Below are 14,568 nucleotides of genomic sequence, written 5' to 3'. Positions count from 1 at the left end.
GAGTCTCCGTCCCCGATCGCGATTGCCCTCGGGGGTACGAGGTAGTATGTGGGGATCTCTCCCTGGTAGATTGCCGATGGTGTCCATGCCCCGCGTGGTAGGGACGACCATGGCAGTATAGGCACTGTTCCTGGGAAGGTGACCTTGACCATTCCGTTTGCACGTACCCTGTGTGTCTGGGAGAGGGGGATCGTCGAGACACTGGAGAGAGCGATTTTGCATAATAGTCCAGCGATTCAAATCCCAGGAAGGGTGAGGGTGGTGCCAGCCATGGGGAGGCTGATTGCAGGAAAGGAGAAGGGGGCTCCGGGTAGGCTAGGGGGGGCCCCTGCCTTCTGGTTGGAGTCTGCAACATGAGCGGAGAGCTGTGAGAAAAGAGCTCCACAGCCCTGTCTGGAGAGGGGCTGCAGTGCCTCCTCTTGTGTGCAGCCTTCCCCCTCCCTTGAGGAGGTAACTCCGCCCCCTGATGGGCGGGGGATCCCGGCCCCGTCGGCACTGTGCTAGGCACGCTGGAGGGCGGTGCCGCACGTGCGGAGTCCTTCTGCGCCTGCAGGCTACGTGCCTGCGCGCTCTGCACCGCCGGTTCCCCGGGGGTCGGTGCCGCTGCCTGCGGTGCCGCTGGTACCGGCACTTGCTTAGCCGCCGCCCTGCCTGCAGTGCGGGGCGGCTGGCTGATCATCGGAGGCTGAGCCGCTTCCACGTAGCTCTCCGTGCCGCCGCCGATCAGCTGTTGCTGCGGCTGGGGGCTGCTCGCTCCTCCCGTCCCGCTCACCGTTGCTGCCAGCAGGGATCGGGTTGGAGAAACTTTCCTCCGTTTTTGCGCTGATGGAGTGAGGGAGGCAGCTTTCCTTCTAAGGGCCCCAGAGGGTCCCTCCTGCTGCGGCCGCTCCGGCACGTCTGGCTGGAGGGCCTTGTCAAGAAGCAGCAGTTTAATTCTCATCTCCCTGTCTCTCCGTGCTCTGGTCGTTAATTTTGCACAGAAGGCGCATTTTTGTGCCACATGGGACTCCCCCAGGCACCTTATGCATAGACTGTGCCCATCGGACACTGGCATCGCCTCTCGGCAGGACTCACATTTTTTAAAGCCTGAGGAGGACATTGTTGGTGAGTCTTTGAGTTTGTTTGTGGGTACTTAGCACTTCTTTGTGCTGTTTCCCCGTCCGATGGCCTGCCTCCGCAGGAGGGCTGATGGCCCTAGCTCCCGGCCTCCGGCGCTTGTTACTGGGACTGGCTTGAGCTGTGCCTCCGTAGCTTGTTTGTTGTTTGTTGTTTGTTTTTTTTTTTTTTTTTTTCCACAAAATAACAACCGGCTACTTATGGTAGCCTAAATAACTGAAAACTTTAAAGAGAAAACAATTAAAGTCGTTGAATACGCTATGTGGCTTTAGCCTAGTCGGATTCCGTCTGCAGCCAACGGCGGTTGAGAGGAACTGGCGGGGACTGGATCGCGCACATGGCCAAGAGCGCGCCAGGGAGCGGCGCGCGCCGGCGCATGCGCAGTCCGGCAGAAACTGCTTGGAAGATCCGATCTGCGGCACCGGCCAAGCCGTCACCTATTGTGGAGCACCCACGGGGACACTCGAAGAAGAAATAATCTCTCTCTCTCTCTCAGAATCATAGTTAGTTGATGAGAACAACTGTAAAAACAACCTTAAATTTGCATTGCTTTGTTGCTTTGAGGTAAGATCCAAGTATATACTGACAAAGAACTGGGACCGGACCCTTTGGGGCCTGGAAGAATCTCTCCGGTGTTGGGTGAAACAGGTTTAATAACCACTCACTTTAATTTGGGGGTTGCTGGTCTGGGCTGCTATAGCAGCTGGGAAGTCTGTGGGTTTGCTTTTGTGGCTGGCCAAGGGGCTGGCAGAAGTGCTGTTATGGCTGGTTGGATTTGCCTTAGTGAGAAGGAAATCCCAGCCTGGGGCTGTAAGTAGCCCGAATTTTAAGCAAAGTTACCATAGATTGATTTCTCTAGCTGTGCCAGAAACCTCATCCTATTACAGCATCGTTTGAAGGCACTTGAACAATATCATCACCGCTACCACAGGAGAATCTTAACTATCTCTTGGGAGGAAGACACATGAATGCTAGCATCCTGGAAGAACTGGGCATGACTAGGATTGCAGACATTATCATTCACCAACAACTTTGTTGGACTGGTCACATGGTCTTGATGTACAATCAGGACTTTCCAAAACAGATCACAGAATCATAGAACAATGGAGCTGGAAGAGACCTAAAAAAGCCATCGAGTCCGGCCCCCTGCTCTAAGCAGGACCAAACCCATCAGATCAGTTCCACAAGGGTGTTGTCAAGGTGAGACTTACAAACCTCCAGCGATGGGGACTCCACTACTTCCCTGGGGAGACCATTCCAATGCTTCACAACCCTCCTAGTGACAAAGTTTTTCCTAATGTTCAACCTGGACCTTTCCAACTGCTACTTGAGACCACTGTTCCAAGTTCTGCCATCCATGACCACTGTGAACAGCCTCTCTCCAGCCTCTTTGCAACCTGCCTTCAGTAAGCTGAAGGCTGTTATCAAGTCCCCCTTCAGTCTTCTCTTCTGCAGACTAAACAGTCCCAATTCCCTCAACCTTTCTTCTTAAGTCATATGCTCCAGCCCCTCTGCTGGCCCCTCTCCAGCATATCTACATCCTTCCTATAATTGGAGGTCCAGAACTGGACACAGTGCTCCAGATGCAGCCTCACCAAAGCCAAATAAAGAGAAATAATCACTTATCTGGATCTACTAGCAATGCTCCTCTTGATGCAAACTAACATGCCATTAGCTTTCTTGGCTACAATGGCACACTGCTGACTCACGTCCAGCTTCTCGTCCACTACAACTCCCAGGTCCTTTTCTGCAAAACTACTACCAAGCCAGTCGGACCCCAGCCTGTAACAATGCTTGGGATTCTTCTGGCCCAAGTGCAGGACTCTGCACTTGTCCTTATTGAACCTCATCAGATTTCTTGCAGCCCAGTCTTCCAAATTGTCTAAGTCAGTCTGGACCCTGTCCCTACCCTCCAGTGTACCTACCTCTCCTCCTAGCTTAGTGTCATCCACAAATTTGCTGAGGGTGCAATCCAACCCCTCATCCAGGTCATTGATAAATATGTTGAACAGAAGAGGACCCAGAACTGAGGCTGGGGGCACTCCACTAGAAACCGACCGCCACCCCGACATCGAGCCATTGATCACTACCTGCTGGGCCCAACCTTCTAGCCAGCTTTCTATCCATCTTAACGTCCATTTATCCAATCCACATTCCTTTACCTTGCTGACAAGAATATTGTGGGAGACCTTATCAAAAGCTTTGCTAAAGTCAAAATAAATCAAATCCATTGATTTTCCCCTATCCAAGAACTTATCTCAAACATTCTCCAAAAACTTCCTGGATTGTCTGTGTGCTGCTGTATTGGTGTTCCAACAAACGTCTGGATGATTAAAGTCTCCCATGAGAACCAGGGCCTGTGATTTGGAAGCTTCCCTTAGCTGTCTGAAGAAATCCTCATCTACCTCATTTCTCTGATCTGGTAGTCTATAGTGGACACCAACTCCAACATCACCTCTGTTACTTCCACCACTAAGCTTAACCCACAGTGATCCCCTCTGGCCTCGGAATCTATGAATCTGAAAATGCACAGCTCAAGCTTATTTTGTGTTTTTAAAGTGCTACAGGACTGTTTTTTTGTTTTGTGAAGATACAGACTAAGGCAGCTACCTCATTGTGACAACTCAAGCTCTTGTTCCACTTTCCTTCTCTTCCTTCCCAGAACCCCTACTCACCTTGAGATCCCGGCTTTGGGATCGGAGAAGGTCTTGAATATATCCTTTGGGATCTTTGGAGAAACTCAGCATGAAATCACGTTGTATCTTTAATTGATTTATTGATTCGATTGTCTCATGAATCTAAAAAGTAAAAAAAAATATGGACATTCTTGTATTTACGAGTCAAGCCACAGTGAGTCTGAGTTGATCTTATTCAGCCCATCTATAATTCATATGAAACACAATTGTCATTTTGACAAATTACATTTCTTAAGGACTCTAAGTCATCTCTCCCCTGAATAAGTATATTAACTCAGATGTCTTGGCCATATTCTTTCCTGACTACTACTACACTTCACCTGGAGACACAATTGCTCTTCCCATCCTGCCCTAAATTGTTGGATAGCGTGAGATATGCACTGTCAAAGAGCTAACTCATTTCAATGGACAATGCAGAGATCCTTGCATACAGTGGGCCACTTTGTCATCTCTGTAAGATATTGTGAGATCTTTTTGGATGAAAGGTGCTATAAAATATATAATAATTAAAGTCTCTATTGAAATAAAGTAACAAATATAGGCATTGATGCTTATTAAACTTTAAGCATGACCTTGAGTATCACTGACTTCAATGGGTCTTAAGAATATGTTCCATTGCTTTCCTGAATCAGGTCTATGGAAAGCAAAAAAAAAGAAAAAGAATACATGAATGTATATATGGGCCAATCACTGTCTGCTGTGCTTGTATGAGCATGCTTATTGAAGTCAACAAGACTACTTACATACAAAGAGCAGGATAGCGGAGCAAGGACAAATTAATAGCACTGGAAGTTTACACTCTCATCGTGACTGACAAATTTGGCTGTTTTTCTGATGCAATTATAAAATTAGTAAAGCAAGAGAAGACACTAACTGTGATACATCTGAATTACTAGGAGTATAATACAGTCATTTCAAGTAGGCTTGGCTAGCCATAGGATAGTGGCTGAAGAAACATAAGTAATATGTAAATAATGGCATTCAATGCTGCTTTCCCCACTCTCAGATACCAAGCCACTGCCTTCATTTCTGTTCCTTCTGAAAATGCATTTCTTTCACACTCTTCATCATATGTGAGTCACTGTGACTTATTTTGGGGAATATCTGGATGCAGAATCTCTTTGTTATTTTGCAGTACTGCATTTGGAAATAGAGGAAAATTCTTTGTCTGGGAGTTAACAGGTTCAGAAGGTCTGGAAAGCTAAACTGTGAGCCAGGCTCAGGCTCTGAGGATCATCTTGTCTCACCTCGTGGAGCCCTCTTGCAATCATATAGAAAGCATTGTGGCAGAGTCAGTCTCATTCCTGGGTCCCAGATCCTCTGTTTAGTCCACTGGACCCACCATATGAACCCTGTTACCCTTGCTGGGGGAGGGGGTGGTCTGGGGGGAACTCGGTCCCCAGCCCCTCGTTCTGGGTTCCGGCCCAGGGACCCTCGATGGCCACTACCAGGGAGGGCTGACTCCCTTCACCCTTGCCCCTGCAGCTCCTCTCCCTGGACCACTTTCCCCAGATGATTCCACCTGGTACCTCCTTCCACTAGCGGAAGCTGTGGCAGCAATTCCCTTCTTTTGTTTGGCTCCTCCGGCTGACCAGTTCCTCAAAGTCTCTGGTGGAGGTTCAGGCCCCCCCTGGATTGGGGCAGTCCAGCCCTCACCCGCCGGCCAGGTTGCTGAGGCTCCTCTCCTCTTTTGTGGTCTCTGGTGTTCCTCTAAGTCTCCCTACTTCTCCTCACTCACCTCCCAAACTCTCCTTAACCACCCTCCCCTTGCCCTGCATGGAGAAGGGCTTATACAGGTAGCCCTGAGTAGGATCAGCTGGCCCAAATTGATTTAGGGCAGCCTACTTCTCAGCTGCTCCCACTTTGATTGTCAGCTCAGTCTCTGCTGTTATTACTCCGGCCTCTCCCCTTCTGGCCCGACCCTGCCACAGCATACAGGGGGTAAAGCATACAGTGATGCTCATGACCATGGGATTAGGAATATGGCAAGTAGAAAAGCACTGGATGAGAACATTTGACACTTGCCTTTTGTCATACACATGTCCGCTAGAGGATGGCCCCATCTGAAAAGATGTTCTGAAGAATGGTATTCTTGATTTCTCGTTCACAACTTGGGGAGAAGTGTCTACTAGGATTATATGATAAAGTGTTCTATATACAGGGTAAATATACACCTGATGCAAAGTTCTGGTATCTGTTGAGTTCATTCCTGTCTAATGGCTTCCTGGCAGAGAGGAGGAAAAAAGCCTCATGCCATTCTTGTTGGTGTTGAATATGGTGGTCATGTTTTCAGCCATTATTTCAATTATGTATTCCTTTTTTTATTGGAGAATGGATTTGAACGCTTCAAACATCTCTGAGCTCCAGAAGGTTGATGTGCATATTTGTTTCTATCACCATCCACAAGCCTTGCACACCAAGGTAATCCATGCACTTTCCATAAACCAGAAGCAAAGTATCTGTTACTAAGGTCCTGGGCAGGAGAAGGGGATGGAAGGAGACCCTTTTGCAGGTATTTGCAAGGTCCTTCTATTAAGCTCAGGTATAACATGAGTAGAGGAAACTCTCAGAGAGGCTTGGCTAGATGACATCTGGTGTGTGAGTAAATCAATTTCAACTGACCTCGCTTGCAATTGAACTGAAGAGTGGCATGCTGGTCATTTGGTAAGCTGGGCCAATTAACAAAACTGTATTCCACTGCAGTCATATGCAAGATTACATATATAGGAACAAAGAGCACAAGTCGTTCCTATAGAATGGGGGACTGTGCTGTACACAAAGATCTAGAAGCCATAATGGACAAATTCCTCTATATGAGTTCCTAATACAATACTCTGGAAAAAAGAACCAATGAAATCTCAAGATGTATAAACAGCAGTAATTAACAAAAGGAATGTAATTATTGTACTTAGTTCTCATAGCTACATTTTAAAAAGACAGTGTAAAACTGGAGAGGGTGCAGAAATGAGCCCAAAGATCAATGAAGACTGAAAAGAAAAAAATTACTTTACAGGAGAGTTTTAAAAATCTTGATCTGTTTAACTTACCAAAAATGAAAGGTGACGATTATGGCATATGGGTACCTTCATGATAAGACAATACCAGGTAAAAAAGGGCTCTTTAGTCTAGTGCAGAAATCAGAACAAGAATGAATGGCTGGAAGTTAAAGCCAAACAAAATCAAATGAGAATTAAGGCCCAAGTTTTCATAGGAAGAATGATTAAGGATCGTAACAAACCAGCAAGGGAGGTGATAGATTCTCTTTTTTTTCTTGGTGTTCTTAAAATCAAGCTCTGATGCCTCTTCTGTGTATTAAATAGGAAGTCAATCTAGATAACCTTATGGTCCCCTCTGTCCTTAAAAATCTATGAATATCCACTCCTATAGAGAATGCCCTATTACAAAATAGCCAGCTCAGACTGCCTTCTCATAGAATGTAGCATGCGACTACATGCCCCATGTGAATATGCCCCACATATTGCATATTCACATGTAACACGCTCCACGAGACTTTAAATCCTTCACTTTTGTGCCAGTACCTTGTTGTCCAGGGCTGTGATCTCCTGCTGATTGGCTGTTGAGAGGAGAAAGCTACTCATTTGTCCTTTTAATGGATCTTCAACTTCCACATCTATGTCATAACATGCTGTCTTCTTTTGGTCATTGGGGTCAACGCTATGAAGAAGACAGTAACAGAACCTTGAATTCCACTCTACATGTTAGGCTCACCTGGGTCCATGCCTTCAACAAAATCTGCAGAAATTTCTTCTAGATCTAACTAGAAAGTAATGGGCATAACACAGCTTCTTCTGTGGCACTCTAGTCTCATCACAAGAGAACTGGCTTTGGTGAAAGGTCAGTTTATCAGAGTATAGTGAAAGGTAGCTTTTCAGAAAGAAGAGACAGTCCATAGTTTAGGGTGCTAGCTCAGGTCCACTGAGACACAGATTCAACTCCCTGCTCCACTACCCATGCCTTCTTCGACTTTGGACAAAACGCTCAGGCTACAGTTACACTGCAGCACTCTGATGAAAGAAGTTACTGTCAGAAGAGATTTCCCGACAAAACTTCTGTTGACAGAGTGTGGCCACACTTGGCTCTGTTGACAGAGCAGCCAGACTGACCGACTGCTCTCTTGACAAAACAGGCACCTGGAAGCACAGCAGACAGGGTTGCCCATTGTTCTGAATTCCCTGTATGTTGAGAGATGCCCCACCCTGCGAACATCCACACAGCTTTTTTGTCAACAGAATCTGTCAACAGCAATGTTATGCCTCAGGGCTGAGAGGCAGAACACTGCTGGTGAAAGTGCTGAGTTTTGTCGACAAATTGTCAACAAAACACATTCTGTGTATGGACAGTCCACCACTTTTGTCGACAAAACCAGAGTTTTGTTGGCAAAACTGGCTGGTGTAACCATAGCCTTAGTCTTTCTGTACTTCAACTTCCCATCTGTACCAAAGGCATAACAACATTTCCTAAAATTAGGGGCTTGTGACAATAAAAGACATAACAGTTCATGATGCACGCTGATACTAGAATAATAAGGATAATGGCAGTATCACAGATAAAAATTATCTATCAGGGTCCTGGCTTGAAAGAAAATGGAGGACACGGTTGATAACATCTGTGGGACAGAGACGGAAATGGCTCAAGCTTTCTTTGTGGCAGAAAGCCAGCACAGTGCTGGGCTGGCTGACATACTTACCTGATGATGTGATTTATAACTATGGGATCTGGAGGCAGCAGGAGGTTAGTAAGTCTCTGAGGAATTTCAGAAAATTTCAGCCGTGGACAGTCAAAGATCTAAATAAGGCAAAAGATTTGTTAAAATCTCTGGGAAGGGGAGAAAAAGCTTGCTTGTAACTGAACAGGAAGCTGAGAAATCAAGGGCTCAAAGGTCAGGTAATTTGAAAGCTTATCTATAGTTCTGCTCCCTTGGCACTTTTTATATTAATACCACTTTCCTCAAGCTCCAAAGTTACTTACCAGTTTGGGCTGATCAGACGCTAATGGGGTGAGTAGCATCTCTGTTTTAGCCTAGAAGCTGGAGGGAACAACTCATTATAATGTTAGAAGGTTAAGGTGTGACTAGACCATAGTCTATAATCACCTACACATGGAACAAATATTTGATGACGGGCTTCTTAATAAAGCAGACATATAACATGATCTAATAGACAGAATCTGAAACTAGACAAATTCAGGATGGAAATAAGGTGTATATTTTTAACAGTGAGGGTAATTAATCACTGTGACAATTTACAAAGCTTATGGTAGATTTTTGATTTCTGGCAATTATTTAATCAAAGTTTAGATTTTTTCTAAAAGACCTTCTGTAAATCAAACAGTCATTATTTAGGATAAGTTGTATGGTCTGTGACTGTGATGAGGTCCAAAAAAAGAATTAGACTAGTTCATGGAGGACAGGTCCATTCATGGTTATTAGTCAAGATGGTCAGAAATTACCTTACATACTATTGGTGCCATAAACCTAAACCTCTCTCAAATGCTGGGACTGGACAACAAGAACTGGATCACTTGATAATTTCCCTGTTCTTTTCACTCTCTCTGAAGAATCTGGCACTGGCCACTGTAAGGAGACAGGACAATGGGCTAGACAGACCTTTGATCTGACTCAGCATTCACATTCTTATGTAGCAGGTCAGATTAAATGATCATTGTGGTCCCTTCTGGCTTTTGAATCCTTGTCAATATAGTGAAATCTAGTCAGTATACTATAGTTGGACTTTCAGAAAGCCTTTAACAAGGCTTGTACCAAAGACCTTGATTAGGTCAGGTCCATTGGCCATCTAAACCAGTATCCTATCTTCAGGCAGTGCTTCAGGGGGAATGGACAAAACAAGATAATTACAGACAATCCTTTTCCTATTATCCAGTCCCAACTTCTGACAAAAAGCAGTCAAGTAGCACTTTAAAGACTAGCAAAATAGTTTATTAGGTGAGCTTTCGTGGGACAGACACACTTCTTCAGACCATAGCCAGACCAGAACAGACTAAGGCACAGAGAACTAAAAACAGTAAGCAAGGAGGACAAATCAGAAAAAAGATAATCAAGGTGAGCAAATCAGAGAGTGGAGGGGTGGGGGGGAGGTCAAGAATTAGATTGAGCCAAGTATGCAGACAAGCCCCTATAGTGACTCAGAAAGTTCCCATCACGATTTAAACCATGTGTTAATGTGCCGAATTGGAATATAAAAGCCAGCTCAGCTGTTTCCTTGAGGCTGTTGTGGTCTGGCTATGGTCTGAAGAAGTGGGTCTCTCCCACAAAAGCTCACCTAATAAACTATTTTGCTAGTCTTTACAGTGCAACTTGACTGCTTTTTGTTTTGATAGTGTATAGACTAGCACGGCTTCCTCTTTGTTACTATTCAACTTCTGACAGTTGGAGGTTTAGGAACACCTAAAGCATGAGCTTATACTCTGAACAATCTTGGCCAATAAGGATCGAGGGATCTATTCTTTATAAATGTACCTGAGTATTTTTTGAATGCAGTTACATTTTTGGCCTTCATAAAATACTGTAGCAATGAGCTCCAAGGTTAATTGTGCTCTTTTTTGTTTGAAACCTGCTGCCTATTATTTTTATTGGGTGATCCCAAGCTCTTGCATTAGGTGAAAGGGTAAACAACACTCTCCTATTCACTTTCTCCATACCATTCATAATTGCATAGACCTCTGTCATGTCCCCTGCTTAGTTGTCTCTTTTCTAAACTGTACAGTCTCAGTCCTTTTAATTTCTCCTTCTATGGAAGCTGTTCCGCACCCATAATCATTTTTGTTGTATTTCTCAGCACCTTTTCAAATTACAATATATAATTCTGGAATTTTTATATTGGGGATGCTGACAGCCTCTGAAATTTTTATACTGGGGATGCTGACAGCCACTGAACCAAACCCTAAAGTCTGTATATAAGGGAAACCACTTCACAACGTGGGCAAGCGTAGGGGAGAGGGGGCTGCAGCACTTTCCCTGCACACACTGCTAGATTCAGCACCTCTAGGCCAGATGATTTGTTGCATACCATCAGATTGTGATCCACCCTTTTGTAACTCTTAGGCTTAACTACAGACATACTCCATGTCAAGCAATGAAGCCCCATGGCTTCAGCAAACTTCAATTAACCAGAACTCCGTAACACAGCTTCTCACAACACTCTCAGCATCACAGCTCTCCGTGAACACTCATCCCCCAAGCAGCACTTTCCTATGCAATGACCCCTCACTAAACAGAATCCAATTCTAGATGTCTGCCTTGATATGTAGATCCACTCCTGGGACTGGCTCTAGTTCACTGAGAGATCCTATTTGCCCATGACTCACACCACAGTTACCTTCCAACACCAGTATGGAACCAGAGATTATTAGGATGAGACTCATGACTGTAAGAGACAGAACCATTCCAGGAACCAGACCAAGATTATGTAACTTAGTACCATATGAAACAAGAATGACAGCCAATCCCACCTCTTTACCCATGCTTTCCCACAATAACACCTTCCTCAAACCAACACTTCTGTATTGCCAGAGTTCAAAACAAACCCTACATTTCTCAGCTGCTAGCAGGGAAAGGAAGGAAGCAGACTAAGATAAACCAATATTAACAGAGAGAAAGCAGTGCTAGCCTATGTACTATCAAAACAAAAAAGCAGTCAAGTAGCACTTTAAAGACTAACAAAATAATTTATAAGGTGAGCTTTCGTGGGACACACCCACTTCTTCAGACAATAGTCATACCAGAACAGACTCAATATTTAAGGCACAGAGAACCAAAAATAGTAATCAAGGTTGACAAATCACAAAAAAATTATCAAGGTGAGCAAACCAGAGAGTAGAGGGGCGGGGGGGAGAGAATTAGATTAAACCAAATATGCAAAAGAGCCCCTATAATGACCCAGAAAATTCACATCCTGGTTCAAACCACGTGCTAATGTGTCGAATTTGAATATAAAATAGAGTTCAACAGCCTCTCTGGACCTAACCAGGTTATTCACAGAACCACGGGCACATTCTCATGTTCCTCAACTAACATCACATATGCCATCATGTGCCAACAATGGCCAGATGCTTTGTATATTGGACAGACTTCAAACTCTCTTAGACAAAGAGTTAATGGGCACAAAACAGACATAAAAATACTCCTGATCCACAAACCTGTTAGCCAGCATTTTAATGGAGTGGGCCATTCTGTTAATGACTCAAAAGTTTGCGTTTTACTGAAGAGGAATTTTCACAACAGTCTTGAAAGAGAGGCTCCTGAACTCTCTTTTATATTCAAATTCAACACATTAACATGTGGTTTGAACCGGGATGTGAATTTTCTGGGTTATTATAAGGGCTCTTTTGCATACTTGGCTTAACCTAAGTCTTGACTCCCCCACCCTCCCTTCTGCCCCTCTACTCTGTGATTTGCTCACCTTGATAATTCTTTTCTGATTTGTCAAACCTCACCTAATAAATTATTTTGTTAATCTTTAAAGTGCTACTTGACTGCTTTTTTTTTTGTTTTAAATCAATATTGTTACTTTTAATCTTACTCACATATTGTGGTGATGGGTCCCAATACAAGAATGTGGGGCTTTTTTTCTTAAAGATGCCTCTCCACTGAACATGCCATTGCTGCTTTCTTAAACAATGTCTCAGGCTACATCTACAATAGGCAATAAGTCAACTACAGATACACACTTCTAGCTAATACCATTGCATAGCTAAAAATCACCGTAGCTGCGCTCAGCTAACGTGGCTGTCTATACTGGGGAAGGTCGACAGGAGAGTTTCTCACATCAAAAATCCCTTTCTCCTCACATTTCAGAAAGCTAGATGAAAAAAACAAAAAGAAACTCTGCATGAAACAGCTCCTGAATGTATAGGTGCATGTGCCTGCATCTTTTACACCAAGGCCACTCAACATTGCTTGGGCAATTCAACAGGGACCTCAAGAGGGATACATGCAAATTTACAAATAAATGTAGATTGTAATTGCTTGCTTTAAGGTCACTTTGAACTTTTGAGTGGTGTAAAGAGGTCATAGTATGAATGAAAACCATGTCCTTGGATATTTAAAAATGCAGAACCAAGTTAAGAAATTCATCTTTAGCTCTTGATAAACATACAAAGTAAGCATTCAAGTAACTTTTAAAAAGGGGCATTTAAGTACGATTGAAAATTTTAGCCTTTTTTCAGAGATATTGGATAAGTTCAAAGTGTCTAAACATTTAAGCTGTGTCTACACGTAAGCACCCTTTTGAAAGGGCGAAAATCGAAGTTTGGCTTTCGAAAAAGCGGCCAGCGAAAGAGAGTACCCGCCACCATTTTTCAGATCAGCATTCTGATCTGCTCTTTTGAAGTGCTGTCACGGTCTTTCGAAAGAAAGTGTCCACATGGCTCCAAGCCCTCTTTGGAAAGAAGAAAGGCAGGAAACGTCACGGACAGGCTCCCATGGCCGACAAGCCCTTCCAGGGGCGCAGCCAGCCGCCTCCTTTAAAGGGCCCCTCCCTCAACCCTCCCCTCAGCACAAGCTGAGTGCTGCCCAGCCTGTCCCAGCCCGGCAGAGCCCACTATGGAGGCCCAGCAACAGCTCCTGCAGGAGGACGCCCTCATTATGGACACCCTGCTGGCAGTACTGTGCACCCTCGCCACAGCTGCACCTGAGCTCATCAGGTGGCTGTGCAGTCCCCACCCCCCAGGGCCACAGAGCTCCCCCCACCGGGGCACCACCAGGTGCCCCCCCCGGGTGCCCCAACGCACCTGGACCCACCCCAGCAGCACCAACGAGTGGGGCGAGGAAAGGTGGCTTCTGCATATTAAGACAGACCTTCAACAAGATCTGCCACTGGCTCGCCCCCGCCCGCCGGCACCACGACACCTGCATGTGGCCAGCCCTCACCCTGGAGAAACGGGTCGCGATTGCCATCTGGAAGCTGGCCACCCTGGACTCCTATTGCTCCGTGGGACAGCAGTTTGGGGTGGGGAAGGCCACCATTGGGGCTGTACTTATGGAGGTAAGGTGGGGCCGGGTGGGGGAGTGGGGGCTGGGGCAAAGGGAGCCCTCCCCTGCAAGGGGCCAGATGGGGCAGGGGCTGAACGGGAGGGGGTGGGGGCTGCATGAGCCAGGGGGCCGGATGCGAGGGGGACAGAATGGGCCTAAGGCACGGCGCAATGGCCACCACACCCACACTAGAGCACGTGTCCCCCTTCCCCCTCTGCAGGTCACCAGAACCATCAACACGATGCTGCTCCATAGGGTCGTCTGCCTGGGGGACAACACTGTCGCTGGCTTCCAGGACCTGGGCTTCCTGAACTGCACTGGCACTTTGGCTGGCACACACACATCCCCAGCCACACCGCACCACACAGTGCCAGCCAGTACATCAACCAAAACGGCTACCATTCGGTGGTGCTGCAGGCCCTGGTGGATGCAAGGGGCTGGTTCACCAACCTCTATGTGGGCTGGGCCAGCAGCACCCACGATGCCCGGGTCTTCCGGAACTCCGGCCTCGGCCACCGCATGGGGGCCAGCACCTTCGTCCCCCAGAGGGAGGTCCCCGTGTCGGAGGACATCACCATGCTGCTGTGCATGGTGGCACATGTGGCGTACCCCCTGCAACTGTGGCTCATCAGGCCCTACATGGGACACCTCAACCCCACCCGGGAGGCATTCAATGAGCGCCTCAACCATACCCGCAATGTGGTGGAGCGGGCCTTCGGGCGCTTAAAGGAGGGGTGGAGGTACCTC

At 46.1% G+C, this 14,568-nt stretch overlaps 1 protein-coding gene across 15 annotated transcripts in view; it reads right to left on the bottom strand.

Annotated features, from left to right (window-relative positions):
- Positions 1-14,568, bottom strand: part of SMARCD3 (SWI/SNF related BAF chromatin remodeling complex subunit D3) — a 311,319-nt gene that overhangs the window by 15,369 nt on the left and 281,382 nt on the right. For all 15 annotated transcript variants that reach the window (XR_012644121.1, XR_012644120.1, XM_074985431.1 and 12 more), the window contains 3 exons: positions 8,521-8,618; positions 7,352-7,487; positions 3,792-3,914 (listed from right to left, as the gene is read on the bottom strand). Coding sequence is in view for 13 of the 15 variants with exons in the window: in XM_074985431.1 (XP_074841532.1) it covers positions 3,792-3,914; positions 7,352-7,487; positions 8,521-8,618 (357 nt within the window). In the remaining 2 variants the exon portion in view is untranslated. The remainder of the gene's footprint in view (positions 1-3,791; positions 3,915-7,351; positions 7,488-8,520; positions 8,619-14,568) is intronic.

Source organism: Carettochelys insculpta, chromosome 2 (genome assembly GCF_033958435.1).
Source record: "Carettochelys insculpta isolate YL-2023 chromosome 2, ASM3395843v1, whole genome shotgun sequence".
NCBI classification, from domain to species: domain Eukaryota; kingdom Metazoa; phylum Chordata; order Testudines; family Carettochelyidae; genus Carettochelys; species Carettochelys insculpta.
Note: the sequence above shows the minus strand (reverse complement) of the source record. Positions and strands in the feature narration are given on the sequence as shown.